The 25620-nt window shown below is 41.6% G+C and overlaps 1 protein-coding gene and 1 long non-coding RNA gene across 10 annotated transcripts in view; one reads left to right on the plus strand and one right to left on the minus strand.

Annotated features, from left to right (window-relative positions):
• The window catches only part of LOC131500339 (uncharacterized), a 33362-nt gene extending 27441 nt beyond the window's left edge, over positions 1-5921 (minus strand). For all 8 annotated transcript variants that reach the window (XR_009256240.1, XR_009256239.1, XR_009256237.1 and 5 more), the window contains exon 1: positions 5819-5921. This is a non-coding gene — a long non-coding RNA (uncharacterized LOC131500339). The remainder of the gene's footprint in view (positions 1-5818) is intronic.
• A 226-nt stretch (positions 5922-6147) lies between these two features.
• The window catches only part of ZNF568 (zinc finger protein 568), a 166859-nt gene continuing 147386 nt past the window's right edge, over positions 6148-25620 (plus strand). Inside the window, exons 1-3 of one of the 2 annotated variants that reach the window (XM_058709368.1) lie at positions 6148-6259; positions 7456-7597; positions 22735-22777. In XM_058709368.1, coding sequence (XP_058565351.1) covers positions 7557-7597; positions 22735-22777 — 84 coding nt within the window. In that variant the 5' untranslated portion in view covers positions 6148-6259; positions 7456-7556. Of the gene's footprint in view, positions 6260-7455; positions 7598-17577; positions 17688-22734; positions 22778-25620 lie in introns of those variants that run through there. The other variant, XM_058709369.1, reaches the window with a different exon arrangement.

Consider the following 25620-nt stretch of genomic DNA (forward strand, 5'->3'; position numbering starts at 1 on the left):
TGCCCACCTGCAGTGTGGACTCTCATTCATCTTGCCAGGTATTAGCCAGCCCAACTCAAATCAAATTTGAGGTTCCTTAATTGATTTAGGTTGTGAGTCCATAATTTCCCACATCTAGTAAACTTGAAAAGAAAGAAAAATAGAACTTTGCCCCAGGAAAAGCAAATGAGGATTGCTGGGAATGGATCCTAATCATTGGTATTTTTTAAGTTTCTGAGTGACTTTAAGATTTAGCTAGAATTCAGAAGCACTGTACTTAAGAGAAAGGCAGAGTATAGGGGCCAAGTTGTAAAAGAAGAACATCTTTAGATTTAAACATTATATCTAAACATGATCTTCAGTCATGGTCCCTCATACATGGCACTGACCATAAGCTAAAGATAAGAATTTACAGTTTTTTTCTTTTTTTCACAAAAATATTTACAAAAACAGAGAGAAAAGATTAATCACTATGTACTCATTATCAAGATTTAAGTTCTCAGTATTTTGCCAATTTTGCATTAAGAAAAGTTATTTTAAAAAACTAGGAAATAAGGAAACATTACTATGTCATCCTGTGTGACTCTTCAAAGTCATACCAGAGCATGGTCCAAAAACCCACCCAAGGTTGGGACACCTGGCTGGCTCCGTCAGTTAAGCGTCCGAATTCGGCTCAGGTCATGATCTCACTGCTGGTGAGTTGGAGTCCCATGTCAGGCTCTGTGCTAACAGCTCAGAGCCTGGAGCCTGCTTTGGATTCTGTGTCCCCATCTCTCTCTGCCCCTTCCCAACTCGTGCTCGCTCACGCTCTCTGTCTCTCTCTCTCTAAAAAATAAACATTAAAAAAAAAATTTTTTTTTAAATAAAAGTTGACCCAAGGTCTAATAAGCCATTCTAGTGAAGGTTTTCTAAATTCAGCACTGTTCACATTTTTGGCCAGATAATCCTTTGTTGTGGAAGGTTGTCTTCTGCATTGTAGAATGGTTGGGGGCATCCATCCCTGGCTTTTACCCACCATGTGCTAGTTGCATTCTGCCCATCCTTCCCCTCCCACCCCCCCAGATGGTGACAACCAAAACTGTCTCCAGACATTGCCAAATGTACCCTGGGGATTAAAATTGCACAGTTTGAGGGTGCCTGGGTGGCTCAGTAGGTTAAGCGTCTGACTTTGGCTCACGTCATGATCTCACAGTTGGTGGGTTTGAGCCCCATGTTGGGCTTTGTGCTGACAGCTCAGGGCCTGGAGCCCGCTTCGGATTCTGTGTCTCCCTCTCTCTCTGCCCATCCCCCGCTCATGTTCTGTCTCTCTCTCTCTCAAAAATAAATAAAAATGTTTTAAAAAATTTAAAAAAAAATAAAATTGCACCAGTTTGAGATCCTACTACTCTAGTGTAATACAGGTGTGATTGGCTTTTTACTAATTAGGATTCAGACTATGCATATGCATAGCTAGGTATTCACTTGCAAAAAATTGATGCATTTCATCTATTAGTCTATTACAGATGCAAATTGATTTTTTTACAGAAAAGATAACCTTAAAGGTTTGGTTTTTATTGCTCTGTAGGACATGAAATAGTTTTGTATTTAAATTTGCAATCTTATTCCAAGAGTCTTTCTTCCACTAACTTGGCTCCAGCAGAGCAATGATTGTTCCATCATGCAGGACAAGAGGAAACTGCTAATAATCCTCTCTGATCTGAAAGAAAAATCTCACAAGTTTAAGGACGTCTTTAAGAAATCCAAAGACATCAATTATAGTATTTTTACCACAGCATCAGTTATCTATTGCTGTATAACAAATTACTCCCAAACTCAACAGCTTAAAACAAACATTTAGTATCTCACACGGTTTCTGAAAGTCAACAATACGGGAGCTGCTGGTTAGAGTGCTGAGTCTCTCATGCAGTTGCAGTCAATCTGTTATTGGCAAGGCCTGCAGCATGTCAAGGTCTGACCAGGGCTGCAGGATCTGCTCCCAAGATGACCCACTTGGATGGGGAGGGTATCAGTTCCTCCCTGGCTGTTGGCAGATTTCAGTTCCTTGCTACCTGGGCCTCTACATAGGCTGTGTCAGCGTCCTCATGACATGACAACTAACTTCTCCCAGAGTAAATTATTTGAGAAAGAGAAAGAAAGAGAGAGAGAGAGAGAGAAGAGAGCGAGTGAGCACACCTTGAAGACAGAAGAGGTATCATTTATAACTTAATCTTAGCAGTGGTGTGCCATCACTTCTACTGTATTTTATTAGCCTCCTAGACCAGCCCTGGTCCAATGTGGAAGGGGACTACACAAAGGTGTTAATGGCAACAGGTAGCCATTTTGGGGGTCAGCTGTTACACCAGTTAGTATGATGACCAATTGGAATTATGTTTTTTTAAAAAGCTATTTTCATAAGACAAGGTAACCATTCCTAAAGATTCCAATGTCTATGATATGTAGAGCACTGCTTTGGGTGCTATGAAATGAATGCTGTCAGTATGATGCAGGCAGGCTGGGTCTGAGGACTCAGGACGGTTCACAGGACCAGCCAAGAGGGTCCTTGGCTTTATGCAGGAGAGAAATCTAATGAGAGCTGGAGAAAGTGAAGACAGAGTTTACTGAAAAGTGTGAGTGACAGAGAATAGCAGACAGAGCGTCTGGGAGACTCAGGAAGGAAAAGAGAATGAGTCTCATCATCACTTGTGGTTAAGTGTTTATATTGGAAAGGGGTTTAGAGTACTAAGTTTCTTTCAGGAATCCAGAGTAGGGTCCAATCAAAGGCAAGAGTTTGATGAACAAGAGGTGTTATTCTGAAAATCACCAATGGTAGGGGGTGTTGATGCCAGGGTCAGCAGAGGTTTGTTTGAAGCTATGTCCTAGAACATGTTTGGGATCTGGCTCTTATTGGATATCATCAGGTGTTTGGGGCGCAGGACAAAACGCAGAGAATGATTAGCTTTCTTGCTTCCCCCTTGAAGTGGGAACATAGCCTCTTTGGCTTATTCACAGGCAAAATATAGAACCTGAATAAACAGGGGTGCCTGGGTGGCTCAGTCGGCTAACCAGTCTGATTCTGGATTTCAGCTCAGGTCATAATCTGAGATTGGGCTCCATGCTGACAGCACAGGGTCTGTTGGGATTTTCTCTCCTCTCTCTCTGCTTGGTTCTCTCTCTCTCTCAAAATAAATAAATAAATAAATAAACATTAAAAAGAAAAGAAGAGGTACCTGGGTGGCTTACTCTGTTAAGTGTCTGACTTCAGCTCAAGTCATGATCCTGCAGTTCGTGAGTTCAAATCCCACATCGGTCTCTGCACTGGCAGTGCAGAGCCTGCTTGGGATTCTCTCTCTCTGCCTCTCTCTTGCTTGCACTCTCTCTCTCTCAAAGTAAATAAATAAACTTAAGAAGAAGAAGAAGATGATTAGTAAATGGGGCCTAACAGAAACTCTGCCTACACATTCTGCATACAGTTCCTACAGACTCTGCCTGAGACCTTGCCCATGAGACAGGCTAGAAGTGCTAGAGTTTTAAGGCCCTTGTAGTAGCACCCAAAAATGAGGACTGAGAAATGATGTACAAATATCTCAGCTTCAGTGGCCCTTGAACGAGACAACTTGTATCTACACTGTCTTCCAGAGTTCCCCACAGCACTGAGCTCCCATTGTTCACAGGGATAATCCCCTCATTGATACACTCTGTATTGGGTTCCACTCCTCCTTTGTCACTTCCCTAGCCCCTACCTGCCAAAAAAACTGCCCACATTCACATCCTTGTCTCAGGTCAGCATCCGGGGCAGGCCACTGTTAGAAAGAAAACCACAAGCCCTAAATCGTGTCATTTATCTAAGCCTCCAAACCAGGGCTTACTACTACCTAACTTAACTGTAGTTTCAACCTCCCGTAGAAACGTAAGTCTTAATTGATGAAGGAGCATGAGGCAGACTGAAGGATAAAGTACAAGCTAGCACCCCCACCCCCACCCTAGGTGGGATCTGTGTGATATTCCTTGGACACTCCTGGTTCACCCAAGAACAAAGGAAGGGGTTTAAGTGTTGCCATGGTAATGGGGGAAACTAAGGCGAATGAAAAATTAAATTCCCTTTCTGCTTACAGCCCATTGACAAGTCCTTGAGACAGGCAGAGTGACCTCCCTCTATGAGCTCAGCTGCCTCAAGGATGACTCTTTTCTGGGGGCAAAAGAGATCCCGGCTTAACATTGTCCACTTCCTTTATCTCAACTGACCCAGGATACATGCTGGCAATCATGCTCCAAGTTTATGGTCCCCGATATGCATCTGAAGGGTCTCATGACAGGTTTTATTAAACAGTGATAAATGATGTTTCCCTAGCAACAGTTAGCCCCTCAAGGTCCTGGAAACCTTGCTTCCAAAATCCCTTAGAGACATACTCTATCCCTGACCTCCTCCCAACCTGAGGTTATATAATGAGTTACTTGTCACAACCCCTGTGCAGCTCTTCGTGCCCATGGGTCCTGTCCCATGTTTTAATAAAATCACCTTTTTGCACCAAAGATGTCTTCAAGAATTCTTTCTTGGCCCTCGGGTCCAGACCCCACCATCACCCCAAAACTTCATCATTAACCAGTAATCAGGAATTTTCTGATTAGCACCAATGAGGTAAACTGTTACTTGGGCCCTCCCCATCCCCCTAAAATGAAATTATGTTAATTAGGGATTAGCTCATCAGGGACCACAGTGAGAAATTAAATAAACTATCCTGTTTCTCACCATATTTGTTTTTCAGCTTTATGAGTCCTTGAGAACTTCCCTGTTCCTGGAAACCCACCAAAGTTATTCAATTGAGCAGATGTCTGGGAACAAAAAAATATCATAAATGTTCCTGGGAAATTGGAGTTAAGCAAACCCCTGTTAAGTTATGCTTGAACAATTTTTATAAAGGTTTTCTCAGTTCCTGTGACCACTTCTTAATTGCAAGAATAGCCTACCAAAAGGTTGCCCGCTAGCAGTATAAATTGGTCCTGAAGTTTGTGTTAGAGACAGAACTTTGTGGACTATCTCTGTCTCCGTACTACCTGCAAATAGTAAAATCCATTTGCTCAAACCGAAAGACATGGGTCAATCGTTTGGCTGATGCACCCAAGCTAGGTGCCCTTCGTGTTCAGTGACAAACCTGGTGATCCATATGGGTCAGTTATCCACCTAAAAAGACTCCCTGCTCTTCCACCTAAAGGAAGGTGACCTTGCCTGGAACAATCCTTTCTTTTGCTAATAACTTTCTTGCCCCTTTCCCACACCGCCCCATCTTCCTATAAAAGCTTTCCATTTTGTACAACTTCGGGGAGCTCCTTTTGACTTGCTAGATGGGATGTGGCCTGATTCATTAATCGTTCAATAAACTCAACTAGATGTTCAAATTTACTCACCTGAATTTTTATTTTGTAACACTACTTAAGACAAAGTGCCGGTATATCTGGCTCAGCATTAACACAAGGCAGGGAATTATGTCTCTTTAAATTTTTTTTACTTCCTATGGGATCTCTAATATCAGCAGCAAAAACATAGAGTGCTAAAAGTCTTAATTATCATTTATTTAAAATAGTTGAAATCCTAAAAAAAAAAAAAAAGGCCCTGCTTCCAACATTTTCTTTCGGTAAGAGCCAGTAGCTTCTTACTCGCCCTCTCCCATGGCTCCGCCCTCACCGGAGTTCTCGACCCTTCCTCCGGTGGCCTCAGTGTCCCCAAGGGAAGAGCTTCTTAGCTGCTCTCCAACTCCAAGAGCCGTTCGAAGAGAAGTTTCACCTTTTTGGGGGGAGCTCCTCCTATAAGGCGGCCCCGCCCATTACACGTAAGAAACAGTATAAATGTACGAGGCCATCTTACCTCAGCGCCTGCCCTGCTGGAGACAAAGAAAGCTCAGCTTCGCCTCCATATTGGTCACAGCCGGTTTGGGCTTCTGAGATGCTAAAAGCAGCCGGGACGTCTGTGTTTGCAGCCCCAGGAGCACTTGTTTCTCCCAGCCCTAAAACAGCTTAACCCTCTGGTCTAACAAAGGGCCTAATCACTACAGTACGGCACAGATTTAAACATGGCTGCCTCCAACAAGGTGTCAAGAGGGAGCGGCCATTAGGCCTTCTGTTAAAGTTCAGAAACCCAGAATCCTGTTCGCTTGGAAGGTTGCCAGGTGGAGGCCGACAGCCTCAAAGTCGCGACTGAGTCTGCGCACTGGCCACTCGGGATGGGAAGAGATTATACTGCGGTGAGGCGGCGTGGTACGAAGATCAATTTCGGGTTATGGGCGCGGATCCAGGAAAAATGGGAAAGGTCAGTATGAGAAACAGTCAAAATTAAAGACTTTTGTAGGATAGTGATCGGACGACTACGGTGGCCCTTATGGGTCAGTCATGGGTGCCCGTAAGGGTCAGTGACGAGCTTACTGAAGAGGTTAAGTGATTGGACTTGTGAACCTCGTGGGGGTCTGTGGGGCGGGAGGAGGTTTGTGGGAGTCAGTGGCAGTGTCTGTGAAGATGGATTAGAAGTATGTGGGAATCAATAAAGGAGGGTTCTCGATTTCTTGATTGGCACAGTGAGTGGGGATCAGTTTACAGTGGTCTTTAGGGGTCTGGAGCCAAGTGGGTGCTTCAAAAACATTTATTTGAACAGCATTAGAGCGCAATGATCGGAAGCCTGAGAGGGTCCGTGATTGGAGGTTCTGAGTTCTGTTTGGGTACCTGGAAGTGATGATTGTGGAAACTTTGAGGTTAACTGATGAGAAGGGTTAATGGGGACCAAGGTTTAGAGAAATGCTTTCGGCCATCAGTGATTGACACTTCCTTTAGATCATCGATGGGAGGAATCTGAGGGTATTAGTGATTGAACTTTTGTAAATCAAGGAATGGAGAACATACGGATCAGTGGGGGGTCAGCGAATGGGACTGTCAGTAATTGTGGGGGGGAGGTGGGTCTGTTGGGGTCAGCGATTGATATTCAGTCATTGGAGTATCATTGGAGATCAGTGTGGGTTCGTGATTGGTGATCTGTGTAATTCTCTGTTGGGCAATCAGAATGGATCAGTGAGCTTTGTAGTCACTGGCTAGCGGTCTCTGATGGTCATTTTTGGACATCCGGGAATATCAGTGACTACAAGATCCTTTGTTGTAGATTGGGGCGCCATATATGTCTGTGATTAGGAAGCTTAATGGATGTTAAGAAGGATTGGGAAATTTAGAGGTTGGGGATGGGAGAGTTAAGGATTTGAGTCTGCAGTCCTGCATAATGGGAGCACACTTCACCCCTGTGACTCTCTCCAGCTGATGAGCAGTCAGTTCAGTTCAGTCTCTCCCAAAAGCCCACATCAAAACTCTGAAACCTCCTTCCCCTTTTTATTGTCCCAGCGTTAAAGATAGTGCTTTCAAAGGACCAAGTGTTAAACTTATCTAAAGTAATATGTTATTAAAGATGTGTCTTCTATTGCTTTTGCCAAGCATTTAGTGCATATTTCTTTTAATGTTTCCTTTAAGGTCCTTTCTGGCAACAGTAATGATGTATCTGTCTGTGACAGCATCCCAAGAATGAGTCTGGTTTCTTGAAATCTATTCTGACTCCATGGCAGCTAGGATGGATGTGTCTTTGCCTGTGGTTAAAAAACAAAGAATTTACTGAGTAAGTATCTAAACTGATCTTGTAAAAGATTTTGCCAAAGGAACAAACTTTGAGAGTGTTTGGAAAATACTTTTATCTAGGCTTAACTTAAAAATGTTGTTAACACACACATACCAAAAAAAAAAGTAATTATGTGAGGTGATGGAAGTGTTAACACTATTGTGGCAATTATTTTGCAATATATACATATATCAAGTCATGGCATTGTACACTTTCAACTTCTACAATATTATATGTCCCATACCTCAGTAAGGTTGGGGAAAAAACAAAAATAAATAAATAAATAATATAAGGAAAAGAAACTGGATCTGGAAGTTACTGTGTTCTAAGAATCTTCTTGCCTTGTTCTGTATTTTTTAGGCATGACACATTTGACCTCCTTGAATCTGTTCCTTATAATATCCTGGCAGAATAATTCAGTAAAGATAAAACCACAAAATCAAAACTTGAAGCTATTTTTAGAAACTGCTCTTCATTGAAATTAAAGTCAAACTAATGCTAATTAAGATGGGCCAAGATAAGATTACAAATAAAACGGATATAAGATTTTGACCATTAGCTTAATGAAGGGGTAAAATGCCAAAACAGTATTTTGTTTTTTAAAATATTATATCCAATCCTCATGTAGTCCTCAGACAAAGCACAATAACTGTAACATTTTCTGAAACAAAGGAAGCTGAAAGGTAAGGCAGTTAAATATCTGTCAGAAGCCATGCACATCAGGCTTTAGTTTTTAGAGCAGATAGTCTCTGTTTTCTTTTTTTTTTTTTTTTTTTTAATTTTTTTTTTTTCAACGGTTTTTTTTTAATTTATTTTTGGGACAGAGAGAGACAGAGCATGAACGGGGGAGGGGCAGAGAGAGAGGGAGACACAGAATCGGAAACAGGCTCCAGGCTCTGAGCCGTCAGCCCAGAGCCTGACGCAGGGCTCGAACTCACGGACCGCGAGATCGTGACCTGGCTGAAGTCGGACGCTTAATCGACTGCGCCACCCAGGCGCCCCAGATAGTCTCTGTTTTCAATTGCACAGAATCAAAGACAGGTAGTTGTTTTGATGCAGAAGTCATGAGCTTAGATAAGGAGTTAGGGCATTTTCTTTGTCTTGTGCTATTTTCCTTTGACACCTACACTGTATTTAGTGCCAGGTTGGGGAGCAAATAATTTTTTTTTAATGTTTTTATTTTATTTTATCTTATTTTATTTGAGAGAGCGAGAGAGCATACACACTCCAGCGAGAGAGCATACACACTCCAGCAAGGGAGAGGGGCAAAGAGGAAGAGAGAGAGAGGTGTGGGAGAGAGAGAATCGTAAGCAGGCTCAACTCTCAGCCCAGAGCCTGACCTAAGGCTGGATCCCATGACTCTGGGATCATGACCTAAGCCAAAGTCAGGAATCAGATGCTCAATCAGATGCCACCCAGGAGCCCCATCTTTTTTTTAAACGTTTTACTGAGATATAAGATACATACAGAAATATACATAAATATACAGCTCAATGAATTACCACAAAGGGAAAACCCTGGGGTAATGTACTCAGGTCAGAAAACAATGTTGTAGCACCCTGAAAGCTTCCATAATACCCTTTCCCTGTTACACCCTGCCAAGGGGAAACCATTCTCCCAGCTTCTAACGTTACTGATTAATGTTGTCTGTTTTGAACCCTAATTAGAACATTCAGGGCATCTGGGTGGCTCAGTCCGTTAAGTGTCCGACTCTTGGTTTCAGTTCAGGTCCTAATCTCAGGGTGGTGAGTTCAGGCCCCGCATTGGCATGGAGCCTACTTAAAAAAAAGAGGAGGGGGAACACTCATACCAGGGGGGTAGGAAGAAAGAGGCAGTATGTAGCTATGTGTGAAGGTTTTTTAAGTATGAATACAAATTATTTCATCTTATTTGTACCGCAGACATTTTTCCAGATAATTAAATAGGCTTTTTTAAAACTTGAGGTATAACATACATACAGTGACGTATGCTTATCCTAAGGGTATAGCTTGGTGAATTTCTACATTGAGGAAAATCATGTAAATTCAACCAAGATCAACATAGACATCATCTCTCGCACCCTGAAGCCTTTTGTATCAATCAGTACCCATTGCCACTGCTGGGTCTAATATCATGGATTAATTTTGCCTATTTTTGAACTTGACTTAAATAGAATCATAGAAATAATCTGAAGGCAAAACATTCATACCATGGGAAGTTTTGTCCAAAACTCTGAAACCAAGGGACGCCTGGGTGGTTCAGTCCTACTTCATCTCAGGTCATGATCTCGCAGTTTGTGCGTTCAAGCCCTGCGTTGGGCTCTGTGCTGATAGCTCAGAGCCTGGAGCCTGCTTTGGGTTCTGTGTCTCCGTCTCCCTCAGCCCTTCCCCCGCTCAAGCTCTGTCTCTCTCTCTCTCTCAAAATAAATAAAATATTAAAAAAAAATTTTTTAATGTTTTATTTATTTTTAAGACAGAGAGACAGAGCATGAGTGGGGATGGGGCAGAGAGACAGGGAGACACAGAATGTGAAGCAGGCTCCAGGCTCTGAGCTGTCAGCACAGAGCCCGACGCGGGGCTCGAACTCACGAACTGTGAGATCATGACCTGGGCCAAAGTTGGATGCTCAACTGACTGAGCCACCCGGGCGCCCCTAAAATATTGTTTTAAAAATTAAAAAAAACAAAAACAAAACTCTTTGGTTTCTCATCTACAGCCCTGGCTTGGCCATTTGAGATTGCCTGTTTTCTGTTAAGTCTCTCTGGAAGCCAAAATTATGCACAGTGAAATGGACCCTATGGGTTTAGAGTAGATGTGAAATAAGGGTCCCATTAATGAAGCTAACAAGTTGAGGATGGCTCTTTGTAGATATTCGGAGGGGTCCAGAGCCCCCTGGTCAAAATCTCTTATTAGCCTTTGGAGACTGACCTTTGCTTGCAAAGACCTGAATAAGGTAGCTTGAAAGAGTCTCTTCAGGGGCTACCTGCCCTGAGGCTCAGCAAATATAGGATACTCTGCAAGGAGTCTTTTTCAGTGAACCTAGAAGATCTGATGGATTCATTCTGGGCAGAGGAGAAGCCTCTGTCCCTCCCATCCAACCTGACTTAACCTGGGAAAACGGCTAACCTCCTTCTTTGACTCACAGGTCTCTCCATCTTGCTTGCCTTTCCACAAACATAAGGGATTTTTGTTTAGTTTTTAAATAATTTTAGAGTTAAGAAAGTTGCAAGAATAGTACAGAAGTCTTATTACACCCTTCACCCAGATTCTGCAGTAGTTAATATTTTCCTATGTGTAAATAATTTCATTTTCTTGCTATATATGTATATATATGTAGATTTTGATTTTTTTTTCTGAACCATTTGGTAGTTGCAGACATGATGGTCCTTACCCCATGTGTATTTCCTTATATGACCATAATATAATTATTGAAAACAGTGAAGTTAACATTGAAACAGTATTATTATTATTATTATTATTATTATTATTATGGTGTTAGTATTATAATCTACAGACCTTATTTAGATTTTTTTAAGTTGTCCCAATAATGTCCTTTATAGCAATTCTTTTGTCTGGTTCAGGATTCAAATTTACGATTACATGTTGCATTTAGTTGTCATGTCTCTTTAGACTATGTTAAAATTGGAATATTTTCTCAGTTGCTTTTTGCTTCTTTTGACCTTGACATTTTGAGGAGTACAGCCAATTATTTTTATAAGGTGTTCTTCAATTTAAGTTTTTCTGATTCTTCTTCATGATTAAAATCATGTAGGGGCATCTGGGTGGCTCAGTTGGTTAAGTGCCAACTCTTGACTTCAGCTCTGGTCATGATCTCATGGTTCGTGGGTTTGAACACTGCACTGGGCTCTGCACTGACAGTGTGGACTGCTTGGGATTCTGTCTCTCTCTCTCCCTCTCTCTTTGCCCCTCACCTGCTCTCTCACGCTCTCTCTCTCTCTCTCAAAATAAACTTTAAAAAAATCATGTATATTTTTTAAAGATTTTCTTAATGTTTATTTTTGAGAGAGAGAGAGACAGAGAGACAGAGCATAACTAGGGAAGGGGCAGAGAGAGGAGAGACAGAATCCGAAGCAGGCTCCATCCAGGCTCTGAGCTGTCTGCACAGAGCCCAGCATGGGGCTGGAACTCACAAACCACAAGATCATGACTTGAAATGAAGTTGGCCACTTAACCAACTGAGCCACCCAGGCACCCCGAATCATGTATATTTCTGACAGGAATACCACAGAAATGATATTGTGTCCTCAATGTGCCATGTGTCATGAGAGGCATGATGTTGGTGTGTCGCATTGCTGGTAATGTTAACTTTGATCACTTGGTTAAGGTATGACCACCATGGTCCTCCACTTAGTATCTTAGGGGGAAATATTTTGAGACCATGTTAAATAATCTCAAATTTTCATTCACTTAGTATCCGTTAATGATTTTTTTTTTTTTTTTTTGAAAGAGAGAAAGAGAGTAGGGGAGGGGCGGAGGGAGAAGGAGAGAGAATCTTAAGCAGTCTCCACAGCCAGCTCGGAGCCCAACACAGAGCCCAGTGCCACAATGGTGAGATCATGACCTGAGCAGAAATCAAGAGACCGACACTTAACTGACTGAGCCACCAAGGTGCCCCTCCATTAGTGATTTTTGCCTGAATCAACTACTATTATTGTGGTTGTCATATGATAATTTTCTAATTGTACTGTTACTTCTACATATATTAGTTGAAGCTTTCCTTATTCCCCTATGTATTTATCGGTAAAAATATAATAGTGTGGCCTAGTTACATATAATAAAATATGAACTGTACATCAGAAACTTGCAAAGCTGTTTGAAATGTTGAGTTATACCATTAGCCAGAGCTCCGATCTTCTTAATCGCAAAGAAAACATCTTGGGAGATTGACTTCTTGTAGAGAAAGAGTTGTCAGCTCATGTGACAAAATGACCCACACACACAGGAAACTGCTAGGGTCCTACTCTGGGCCAGGTAGATTTCCATCATGCTCCCACAATGAGGGGTTGGGAGCTGGAGAAGGAAAAGAAACGTCCTGTCAGTAATATGATAGAATTGTCAAAACCTGATGAAACGATCCATATGTATTATAAAATCTAAGTCATGGTTTCATTTATTCTGTGACAGTAAATCTTACTGTATTTTTTAAAAATCAAGATTGAAAAGGTCAGATAAGATAATGGGGGACAGTGTCTTCAATTGATTTATACCAAACTGTGGATAGTTTTCTTTTTTTTTTTTTTTTAATTTTTTTTTTTTTTTTTTTGAGAGAGAGAAAGAGCACAAGTGGGGGAGGAGCAGAGATAGAGAGGGAGATACAGAATCAGAAGCAGGCACCAGGCTCTGAGGTGTCAGTACAGAGCCTGATGGAGGGCTTGAACCCATGAACTGTAAGATCATGATCTGAGCTGAAGTCAGACGCTTAACTGACTGAGCCACCCAGGTGCCCCTTTATTTTCTGTCTTAATTAAACATTTAATTGAGAGTGTTAGAAGGTATATATGAGAAGTAGAAGGAATCAATAATAAATAAATAAAAGGGGAAATTAATGAGTTAAAGAAAAAAGGGGAAACTAATAAATCTAATTTTTAAAAAATTGATAATATAGATAAACCATTAGCAAACCTTATCAAATCAGGAGGAATGAACAGGTAAACAAATAGGAATGCAAAAAATAGAATAATCATATTATTAAAAAGTATTTTTGTAAAACTTAACTAATATATTTCAAAGCTAGGATGCAGAACATTATTTTCTAGGACTATATGGCTGTATAAAACTTCAATACAAAGAGAAAGAAAACTAAAAGATCAATAGCTAAAGTTTCAAATATTCAGAAAGATTCCTGCACACCACTTCCTGCCATCCCCTATTTCTTTTTTTAGTGTTTGTTTATTTTTGAGAGAGTGAGAGTGAGCAGAGGAGGGGCAGAGAGAGAGGGAGACAGAATCCCAAGTAGGCTCCGCGCTGTCAGCACAGAGCCCAATGCAGAGCTCAAACCCATGAACCATGAGATCATGACCTGAACTGAAACCAACAGTTGGATGATTGACTGAGCCACCCAGGGGCCCCATCATCCCCTATTTCTCAAAAAATAAACAAAAAACAGGTCAACTATCAGACTTGGATGGTCCAGTTGGAGATTTCTTATAGAGCCTTGAAGTCACTTCAAGTAGCATATAATTTTTCAAATAGTTAAACTCTCCAAGAGAATTTATAAAGGAGGGAAGCATTACCACCTCTTTTTATAAAGACATCATTGTTGCATTGATTACAAAAACTGGAAAAGGTGGCATTGCAAAAGAAAATCATAGACCAACTTTGTGACTATATATGCAAAATCCTAAAAAACAAAAATAGAATAAATTAACAATACATTCAAATAATAATGCATTCTGAGAGCAAAGAAATTCATCCTAAAGATGCAAGGTAAATTCGATGTTTAAAGGATTTGTTAATGAATTTTACCATATTAGTAAGTCAAAGGAAAAATACCATACAGTCCTGATAGATGCTAAAAAATGATAGATGATGATAAATAGATGATAGATAATAAAAAAGAATTTGATAAAGTTCAACATTTGTTCTGGATTTCTTTAAAATTTTTTTCTTTTAATGTTTATTTTTGAGAGAGAAAGCGCCAGAGCACAAGTGGGGAGGGGCAGAGAGAGAGGGAGACACAGAATCCGATCTGAAGCAGGCTCCAGTCTCCGAGCTGTCAGCGCAGAGCTTGATGCAGGGCTTGAACCCACAAACCATGAGATCATGACCTGAGCTGAAGTCGGACACTCAACTGACTGAGCCATCCAGGTACCCCTGGATTTTTTTTTAAATAGTAAAGTAAGACTGTTTTGATATGTTTTAAACACGATAAGACCTTCTTTATGTCAAATTGAAAGTCAGTATCCAATTTACTGGCATTCAAGTGAGCAGCCTGTCCCTAATGTAATTTTACCTTTTAGAGTATAGTGAGTGCAGTAATCAAAGAGTGAGGGAAGAGGTATAACACATTTAGAAAAGAGAAGAAAAAACTGTTAAGTATTTGTGGATGAAATAATTACATACCTCCCCCCCCAATACACATACAAAGCTCAAGATGATTCATTCCAAGCTATTACAGATATTAAGAAAGTTCAGTGGGGCGCCTGGGTGGCTCAGTCGGTTGAGCATCCGACTTCAGCTCAGGTCATGATCTCGAGGTCCGTGAGTTCGAGCCCCGTGTCGGGTTCTATACTGGCAGCTCAGAGCCTGGAGCCTGCTTCGGATTCTGTGTCTCCCTCTCTCTCTGTCCCTCTCCCACTCATGCTTGCTCTCTCTCTCTCTCCCTGCAAAAATAAACTTAAAAAAAAATATTAAAAAGAAAGTTCAGTAAGGTGGCTGTTTTAAAATGAGTATAGGAAAATAAATTGATGACTTTTCAATTTCAGTTAGTAATTATGAGGATGAAAACATGCCATTTAGAATAGGAACCTGAAACACAATTGGCTACCTAGCAATAAATATAAAAAGAGAATTGGAGTACCTACATGAAGCAAAGTATAAAAATGTTTTGAAATGTAAGGGAAGTCTTGATTAAATGGAGAAATCTTGATCTTGGATTGAAAGGCTCAATATTTTTCAAAATTGTGTACATTTTCTTATATGAATGGGCAAATTTAAATTGTACGACATCAAGCAAAATCTAAGGAGAGATTTTTTTTTTTTTTAGTGTAGTAGAATAATTCTACATTATATACTGAACATGATACATTTGAGAATAGCCAGGATATTTTTTTTAAGTAGGCTCCATGCCCAGTGTAGGGTTTGAACTCACAACTTTGAGATCAAGAGTTGCAAGCTCTCCTGACTAAGCCAGTCAGGCACCCTTAGCCCGGATATTTCTTTTTGTTTGTTTGTTTGTTTGTTTGTTTTTTCCATTTTATTTATTTTGAGAGAAAGAGAGAGAGCCCGAGCTGGGGGGAGGGGCAGAGGGAGAGAGAGGAAGAATCCCAGGCAGGCTCCATGCTGAGAGTGGAGCCTGATGCAGCACTGGATCACAGGACCCTGGGATCATGACCTGAGTCAAAGTCAAGAGTCGGACACTCAGCTGAGCCACCCAGGTGCCCCAAGGATATTTCTGAAAAATAAGTAATGTGAGGCAGCCTACCAAAGTTTTAAAACATGTTATAGAACTTGAAGAGTATAAAGCTGTGACCTGAGAAGAGCTAGTTGAGGGAAAAGATACTGAGTTCACGAGAGATCTCTGATCTATCTGATTTAAAATTGATGCCTGAGAGCATCCAAATGATGGTAAATATATAGTAAAACATGGCTTTTGAGTTCAAATGTTAGGGACTGGTGATACAGATGTGTGAGACAGATTCATGTAGGTAAGGAAGAAAAGATGACTGCTGTGCTTCTGTTGGGGGACTTTAGGGGGAGCCACCTACCCCCCTTCATTGACGATGCAGTGGGGAGACTGACTGCATGTTGGTACCACTTACCAAGATTGACTCTTTATCAAGAAAGAGAGTGATTGACTTTGCCTTCCCCCAGTGTTGCTCAGTTTGGGGGAGAACTTGAGGCTGAGGGAGGAGGGGAACCTTGTTTTTCACATTTCCTTCCTTGGAGCATGTGGCACTGTGGCTTTGTCTGCTGTACTAGGGGTATGCAGACAAGCCCTTTAGTAGAAAAATGATCTGCCTTTTTTTTTAAAAAACATTTATTTATTTTTGAGACACAGAGAGCACAAGTGGGGAGAGGCAGAGAGAAGAAACAATTCAAAGCAGGCTCCAGGCTCTGAGCTGTCCACACAGAGCCCGATGCAGGGCTCAAACCCGTGAACCACAAGATCATGACTTGAGCCCAAGTCAGACACTTAACTGACTGAGCCACCCAGGCGCCCCGAAAAATAATCTGCTTTTTAGTGAAAAACAAAATTTCTAAATAATTTTACCTTATTGTTGAAAGAAGTTAGAAAACAACGTCTCTTTAATTTCACCATGTGCACCCAATTACTGTTTCCTGCCCTTCTTATTTTAGTCTGTGTGATACTATGATTTGTAAGAAGAAATATATTTTTGGGGCGCCTGGGTGGCTCAGTCGGTTAAGCATCCGACTTCAGCCCAGGTCACGATCTCGCGGTCCGTGAGTTCGAGCCCCGCGTCGGGCTCTGCGCTGATGGCTCGGAGCCTGGAGCCTGTTTCCGATTCTGTCTCCCTCTCTCTCTGCCCCTCCCCCGTTCATGCTGTCTCTCTCTGTCTCAAAAATAAATAAAAAAACGTTAAAAAAAAATTTAAAAAAAAAAAAAAAAAAAAAAAAAGAAGAAATATATTTTTGGTCTTTCAGTGCATTTCTGGCACAGATCTTCTGAAACCCTCGGAATTTCCTAAGAGATAAGGATAAAAGTGTTAGTCATAATTCAGCCCCTTTCAACCATACCTGAATTTTGTATTAAATGAGGTAACTTACAGAAATCCTCTACAGATGGGCTTTTAAAAATTATTTTTATTGGGGCGCCTGGGTGGCTCAGTTGGCTAAGTGTCCAATGTCTTGTGGTTCACGAGTTCAAGCCCTGCATCGGGCTCTGTGCTGACAGCTCAGAGCCTGGAGCCTGCTTCAGATTCTGTGTCTTTCTCTCTCTGCCCCTCCTCCGCTCACATTCTGTCTCTCCCTTTCAAAAATAAATAAACATTAAAATAAAAATTATTTTTATCATTTATCATTCCTGTTTTCACAGATAAATAAACTGAGCCCCAGGCAGGTAAATTATTTGGCCTAGATTCCCCCCAGTCAGTTAGAGGAATTGCTTGGTTCAGTCTTCTGTCTGATGATTCCAAAGCTCACAGTCTTTCCAGAAGTTCCCCCTACCCCACACCCACAGCAGAGCCATCACTCAGCTATGTCTCCTGCATAGTCCTCTGCAGACTTCTTCCTCTTGAGCCTCAGAGATTATTGAGGAGGGACTGGTGGATGACTCTTACCTTGAGGTCTGTTTATCTTCAGGTTACCTGAGTCCCCTGTACACCTGTGGGTCCCACCACTTCGCTGACAGCAGGGCTCCACAGGACCTTGGTCAAGTCTACAGAAGGCCCTGCCTAGGGCTACAGCTGAGGGTGAGTTACTGTTGAGAGATGGAGCTGTGAGGGACTAGCAGGCCAGGTAGAAGATCCTCTGGATCCAGAGAGGGGATCTTGGGAAAAGAATCTCTTCTGAAGGAGGAACGTAGGGTCCGAGACCTCTTGCCAGAGCAAAGACTCCTAAGTAGCAGGAAATAGCATCATCCCTTAGCCAGAAGCTGAGCAAGACTCAACTTGGCATCATTCCTTCCAGAGACCCTCCATGGCTCAGGGTAGGGAAAGGGTTGGTTCCAAGATTCAGAGAGACTGAAGTGAAGGGGAAAGCAGAGAAGGTCAAGTGTGATAGGCGTGTTCTCTTAAGGGAAGGAGACCTCGGTCCAACATAGTGCATTTTGCCATCTTGTAGTATGGGATGTGGTCAACCCATTCCCTTACTCTTACTGGCACTTTCTGGACTCTAGGTTGCTCCCTTATCATTTTTGCCACCTTACCTGGCCTCTGGGAATATGGGGAATTCATTCCATCCTGACAAGGGGCAGAAAAGTTCCTGGATTCTCAGAGTTCTGGTGGCAGCAGACCTACTATAGCTATAGATTTTTTTTTTTTTTAATTTTTTTTTTCAACGTTTTTTATTTATTTTTGGGACAGAGAGAGACAGAGCATGAACGGGGGAGGGGCAGAGAGAGAGGGAGACACAGAATCAGAAACAGGCTCCAGGCTCCGAGCCATCAGCCCAGAGCCTGACGCGGGGCTCGAACTCACGGACCGCGAGATCGTGACCTGGCTGAAGTCGGACGCTTAACCGACTACGCCACCCAGGCGCCCCTAGATTTTTTTTTAATTAAACTCTACTTGGAAGATTTGCAGGAATATTACTGTTAGCTTTTATGTGTTCTTCATATAAGTTCACCTAGATAAATGTTTACAATCACATCCTCTCTTTCTCTAAATATAATGTTATAAATATATTTTTATACTTTTTTTCTCAAGTTTTTCAGAGTAAGTTACAAACATGATGCTCCTTTACCCCAAAGTACTTCAGTGTACATTTCCTACGAATGAGAACATTTTCCTTATATAACTAGCAGTTTTCAAAATCAGGCAGTTAACACTCATTTGATACCATTATCCAATCCACAGTCCATATTCAGATGTGAACCAATAATGCCATTTCATGGCAACATTTCTTTTTTCATTCTAGAATCCAGTTTGGGATCACCTGCTACCTTTAGTTGACACATCCCTTTAGTCTCCTTTAATTGGGATCAGTTCCTCAGTCTTTGTCTTTCATAAAGTTTCAATATTTTTGAAGAGCATTGGTCAGCTATTTTGTATTAATGTCACTCAGTATGATTTTGTCTGTTTCTTCATGATTAGATTCAAGTGTTCATTTTGGGCAGAATATCACGGAAGGGACGTTGTGCCCGTCACAGTGTATCATATCAGGGGGCACATGATGATATGTCTCATCACTTGTTAATATCACAAGGTTAAGGCTAAGGTGATATCTGCCAGGTTTCTCCAAGGCAAAGTTGCTATTTTTTTTAAGTTCACTTTAGTCTTATTTTGAGAGAGAGAGAGCGAGCGAGCACAAGCCAGGGAGAGGCAGAGAGAGAGAGAGTGCGGGGAAGAGAGAGAATCCAAGCAGGCTCCGTGCTAAAAGCATGGAACATCAAACTCACAAACCGTGAGATCATGACCTGAGCCAAAATCAAGAGTCAGATACTTAACCGACTGAGCTACCCAGGCGCCCCCTCATTTTATAATTAATAAATATCTTGGGGGGGGATATTCAGATACTATAGAAATACCCTATTTTTTCACCCAGCTTTTGCCAATGGTTTTTGCATACATTGATGCTGCCATCTTATTTAAAAGTGAAGGAAGTGACTTTCCCAGGCCACAGAACACAGGCCTCCAGATACCCATTTGCTGACATGTTCACCACACCACCACTCAGCTGGAACCTTGCAGCCTTGGAGACCAGGCCAAAGCTGAGTAGCTCAGTCCAGGAGGGTGAGGGAGGGAGTATACCCTTTTAGAGGATTGAGTAGTTCTCCAAAGTTGGATTAACTGCCCCAGCTTGCTGGGCCTTAGGCCTTTCCTGCCAGCTCTGTCCCTAGTGGATGGTTCAGTTCTCTCAGAGAACCTTCTCCTGCTTTCAAAGCCCTCCTGTGGCTTCCCTCATGATGAAAAAAAGCAGTGGAATAATGATCTGTAAATAATGAAATATGTACCTGTGTGTGTGTTTCAGTTACAGATTAGAATAAGAAACATCCTGCCACCCAAATCGAAACACTAACATTTTATTGTATTTCATACCAAAAGTTTTTCTACACATATATTTTTTAAATAATGGGATTTTTTTTTTTTTAACTTGAGATGTGCATAGAGAACAGCGTGTAGCTTAATGAATCATTCCACATGTGCACACTCATATACCTACCACCCAGATCATAATAGGGAACATTTCCAGCACCCCAAAGGTTTCCCCCACCCCTCCCAAGCAGTGCCTAGTCAAAGCGGTGACATAGGTTAGGGTTGCCTGTTTCTGACCTTCATGTAAATGAAATTCAAACAGTAGATCTTCCTTTTTTTAAAACTATTTTTTTGACTTACTGGTATAACTTGATTATTTTTTAAGCAAAGAAGTATCTATATTTTATTTAGCATTCAAGGAAATCACTTTTTTTATTCTAGAGACAGGAATCTAAGTAGTTAATCTTAGCATCATTAAGACAAATTCATTATTCTATCTTGTGAACAGGATGTTCCTGGAAATGTTCCATATCCTGATAATGTGGTGGTTATGTGGGTGAATACATTTGTCAAAACTCATTGAACTATACAATTAAACCGGATTCATTTATTTTATGTAAATTATACCTCAGGAAAGAAAAAAATATTTCAAAAAGCATAATAAGCTCACTGCTCAGTCCTTCTATTACTGATAGGACAGCTAAATGCCTCTTTCACACTAACTGTGGTATATGACTTATGTTGTCTGACCTGTACAATATTTCAAAGCATTTTGATACAATTAAGAGAGAGTGGATATTTATTGTCTGCTAAAAGTAAATCATTAACTCATTTAGCATTATATGTTAAGAAGTTTTCCATGTGTACCCTCATGTACCCACCACCTAGATTATGACAGAGAATATTTCCAGCACTTTAAAATTATTTTCCTTTTTCAAAAGATGATTGATTTGTCAGTAGATTAGTGAGAAAAGACTTCTGTAAAACAAAGCCAGGAGAACGTATTCATTTTGAAAGAATTTTTTCCCCTTGAAACTAGCACTCCTTCTCACATGGTTAGAGCCTGTGAGGCTGGCTCCTTCTGTCCCTTTGCCAGGACCCATCACTGAAGAAGTGCCTTTGCTTTCTGGCACTTAATATTACAGAGATGCATTTTGTGTTCTTTGCTCCAGATGTGGACTCAGCCATTTCCCAAGGAGGTTTAGTTCCTTTTTGGTGAAATTAGTGGAAGAGATCAGAATCTGGGTACTAGCAGGTTTTTCTAGTTGGGATGACACCACCTCAAGTTACTTCAGTGAGAACAGCCACAAAAGATATAATTTTTAAAATCAGGAGTTATCCCATTGATGATTTTAACATTAAACATTCAAGTACATCGTAAAATATTTATACTCTTAAACTATGATTTACCCTTTTTAATTTAAGCCACGTAGTTATCTCTTTAATTAAACACCTTAATTAAAAATAACAATTGTTGGGGCGCCTGGGTGCCTTAGTTGGTTAAGCATCTGACTCTTGATCTTGGCTCAGGTCCTGATCTCACAGTTTGTGAGTTTGAGCCCCGCGTTGGGCTCTGCACTGACATCATGGAGCCTGCTTGGGATTCTGTCTCTCCTTCTCTCTGCCTCTTCCCCGCTTGCACTCTTTCTCTCTCTCTCAAAAGAAATAAATAAAATTTTTTAAAAAGTAACAGTTGTTTGGGGCGCCTGGGTGGCTCAGTCGGTTGAGCGTCCGACTTCGGCTCAGGTCATCATCTCACGGTCCGTGAGGGCGAGCCCCGCGTCGGGCTCTGTGCTGAAAGCTCAGAGCCTGGAGCCTGCTTCGGATTCTGTCTCCCTCTCTCTCTGACCCTCCCCCGTTCATGCTCTGTCTCTCTGTCTCAAAAATAAATAAACATTAAAAAAAAAAAGTAAAAAAAAAAAAAAAAAGTAACAGTTGTTTGTTCTCATTCGTTGAAAATTATTTAACGACAACACTTAATAATATTCCAGATGAATAACAAGGTTTAGCTTTTAGTAATCATTTGTGCCATAGTTTAAGTAACTATTAGTTTTACTAATGTTATGCAGTTATTTTATTTTGCTTTAAGTTCTTTGTAATAAGTTACAAAAGCCTTTTTCCAGTTTATACTTTAAAAAAATAATAACATTAGGGGCGCCTGGGTGGCGCAGTCGGTTAAGCGTCTGACTTCAGCCAGGTCACGATCTCGCGGTCCGTGAGTTCGAAACCCCACGTCAGGCTCTGGGCTGATGGCTCGGAGCCTGGAGCCTGTTTCCGATTCTGTGTCTCCCTCTCTCTCTGCCCCTCCCCCGTTCATGCTCTGTCTCTCTCTGTCCCAAAAATAAATAAATAAATAAATAAAAAATAATAAAAAAAATAATAATAACATTATTATAGAAAAAGCATCCTAAATATAGGATTTCATAAAAACTAGTAGGTGAACTAAAGTGCAAACTTTAAAAGTAAATAAGAGGTAAAACCCAAGCATTTTGCCTTTAAGAGAAAACATATTGTCCTTGTGCAAAGGTGATCTTATTCAGAGCATGAACGTGGCTCCATGGGGCCAGTTATTTAAGTTTTAAGGATTTTGTTTTTAAATAAATTTTCACTTACTTGGTAGCAGCTTTTACTTCCTGGGGGGTCTGTTTTATGCATTCACATTCTGAATTGAATGGCCCTATATTTTTTCTTCTACCACAGTGATTTAAAGCATAGGTTTTTATACAAGATTTACATAGGGACTTTGCATGTTCCAGGATGGGCCTGGTCCCTCACAGCTCTGTTCTCTTTCTCCTCCTTCTCCCCCCAATCTCTGTCTTCACAGGATTCAAATCTTTTTCCAAGAACAGAAAATGATTGAGTACCAGGTAAGTGTGACATTTAAGTAACCTAGTTTCCCTTGGGAAACTGTTCTAGAAAAAATATGTGCATTTCAAGCATATATACTTTGTCACAGATTGGGTTCTTAGAAAACAGACTTGGAGATGGAGGTTTGCACACATGAAGTTTAGTAGGGAGACTCTTGGAACACCTATAAAGAGTGAGGGAAGCAGGATTAGGCAGAGGGAGTTAAACGGCACCAGCTGATCTTACAAGATGCTTTGAAATTGGGATGGCCCTCCAACTCCAACTTTGTCCTGAATGGAGCCAAGGAGGCCTTTAATTCGGAAATCAATCAGTCATTGGTTTTCTGCCCCGTGGTGGGGGACTTAAGCTTGGGTGGGGTACCTCCCTTTGACCAAGTGCGGTTTGCAAAAGGTCTGAAGCCTGCAGTAGCCAGTCTTCTAGCAGCTGGGAGAAATACCTTGGTCCTTCAGGGGGATTTGGGTGGAAAACCACAGTTTTTCTCTCTACATGTAGATACAATGGCAAGATACTTACACATACGGTCTACCCCCTTTTTTTCCAGTTAAAATATGCTAGAGGTGGTACATATTAGTACTTGGGACCACAATCTGTGTTGAGGTTGCAGGAAGTGTTTTGTTTTTTTTTTTAATTTTTTTTTAATATTTATTTATTTTTGAGAGACAGAGTGAGACAAAGTGAGACTGGGGTAGGGGCAGAGAGAGAGGGAGACACAGGATTGGAAACAGGCTCCAGGCTCCGAGCTGTCAGCACAGAGCCTGATGCGGGGCTCGAACCCACAGACTGTGAGATCATGACCTGAGCCACCCAGGCGCCCCTCTTTTTAAGTTTTTAAAATGTATTTTTTGAGAGAGTGAGCACATGCTCATGCATGAGTGGGGGAGGGGCAGAGAGAGAATCCCAAGGAGGCTCTGCATCGTCAGCACAAACCTGGACATGGGGCTTGAACCCATGAACCATTAGATAATGACCTGAGCCAAAATCAAGAATCAGAAGCTCAACCAACTGAGCCATCCAGGTGCCCCAGGGTTGCAGGAAGTTTTAACTCCTCTGTGCTTTGTGGCCCACATATGTAATGGAATAAAATGCTAAATTTCAGTTAGAGTAATTGAAAATACAAATATTATTTCTTTTCAGAGGGGACAGGCAGGAAGCTTCCTCTACATTTATGGAAGTCCTGATTTTGATCCAGGGTATCTGTAGCTTTGATCTAGACTGGGGAACAGATGAGCTCTCCAGTATTTAAATTACTGTCATTCCCTTAACTGTTTTTACGAGTTTGGCAGCAAACAGTTGAACATCTTATTCCCTAGCAAGTCTCAGTGTGAAGTGTTCCCAGCTCCCCCTACCTTCCTCACCATCTCTGGACTGTGAAGGGCCCTGTGTCCTGACAAGACCCCCTCAGCCCTGGAGTTCCTGCATTTCCACCTCTTTGGAGGCCTCCCTCCAGCAGGGATATCTCTTTCTGAAGACTCATCCTCTCCCCTTTCCCAGATCTTTTCCCTTGTCCCTACAACCACCATCAGTGCCTCCAACCCTAGAAACCATCACCACTTCCAAACCAAAAAATCCTTGCCTTTCTCCCCTGGCCTCCTTCGCCTCCTGTGGTGATTTCCTTCTCTTGGTGTTTCCATATCCTGCTTCTTATTCTTTCTTTTTTTTTTAATTAATTTTTATTTTTTAGAGAGAGAAAGTGTGTGTGAGTGGGGGAGAGGGGCAGGGAGAGAGAAAATCCTAAGCAGGCTCCACACTGAGCATGGAGCCTGACTCCCACGACCCTGGGATCATGACCTGAGCCAAAATCAAGAGTCAACTGATTGAGCCACCCAGGCATCCCATGTTTCTTATTCTTTCTTGAGTCCAACATCCTTTCTTCCCACCTTACTAAAACTTTTCTGGCCAAGATCCCAGGTGACTTCACTGAGGTTGAAATCAGAAGATGCTTTTTTATTGTTCTGCTAAATTAGATCGCACCTTTTGCCCCCTTCTGTGTGGAAGGCAGCACCATATACTGGATAAGAGCACACACTTGGGAACCAGACTGCTGAATTTTAATCCCAGTTCTTACTATCTGTATGACCTTGCACAAGTCTCTGAATCTTTTTGTGCCCCAGTTTTCCACCTCGGGAAATGGTACCATCACAGTGGGCAAACCAGGACCCTGAGATTTACCCTTGACTTCTCCCCACCTTCTCCCTCTCACACTCAATCACTAAGCCATGCTAATTTTACAACCTTAATGTTACGTCCTATGTTTGGTGAAAATGACATGGCCTTTTGGGTGCCAAATTACATCTATTTTGTTCTGTTCTATTCCATCCCATCCCATCTCATTCCCATTCCAATTAGCTCTGTTTGGGAAATATCAACCCAGAGCTGTCAACTGACCCAGGCTCCATGCTCTGTGATAAAAGCCTGATTGCTACTCTCCCTCTACCATGGTATGTCATTCTGGCATCAGAGAGGATATCTGGTTGTTACCCACTATGTACATGGCCTTGGTATGGGCCTTAGGGTCTCATGTACCAGCATCCATGGCTTCACCCTGGTTTTGGTCCTGCCTTCCAGCCCATCTGCTTGGGCCACTGCTCAGGTGCCACTGTAGGATCCCACATTTTTCAAAGAGATGTACAGCCACCTCCTGAGGTTGAGCTGATGCCTGTGACCCAAAGCCCCCACCAGAAATCACATTGTTAGACCATCTCATGTGACCGAAAGCCCCCAGGTAAACAAAGGCAGTCTTATCACACAGAACATTCCAGGGGCTTAGAGATTAACTCCCAGGAGCTGAGTGCAAAGATCAGACCTCTCTTTGGGCCAGGTTCATTCTTTACAGTCAGTTGAA

The sequence above is a fragment of the Neofelis nebulosa genome, chromosome 17 (genome assembly GCF_028018385.1).
Source record: "Neofelis nebulosa isolate mNeoNeb1 chromosome 17, mNeoNeb1.pri, whole genome shotgun sequence".
Classification (NCBI taxonomy): domain Eukaryota; kingdom Metazoa; phylum Chordata; class Mammalia; order Carnivora; family Felidae; genus Neofelis; species Neofelis nebulosa.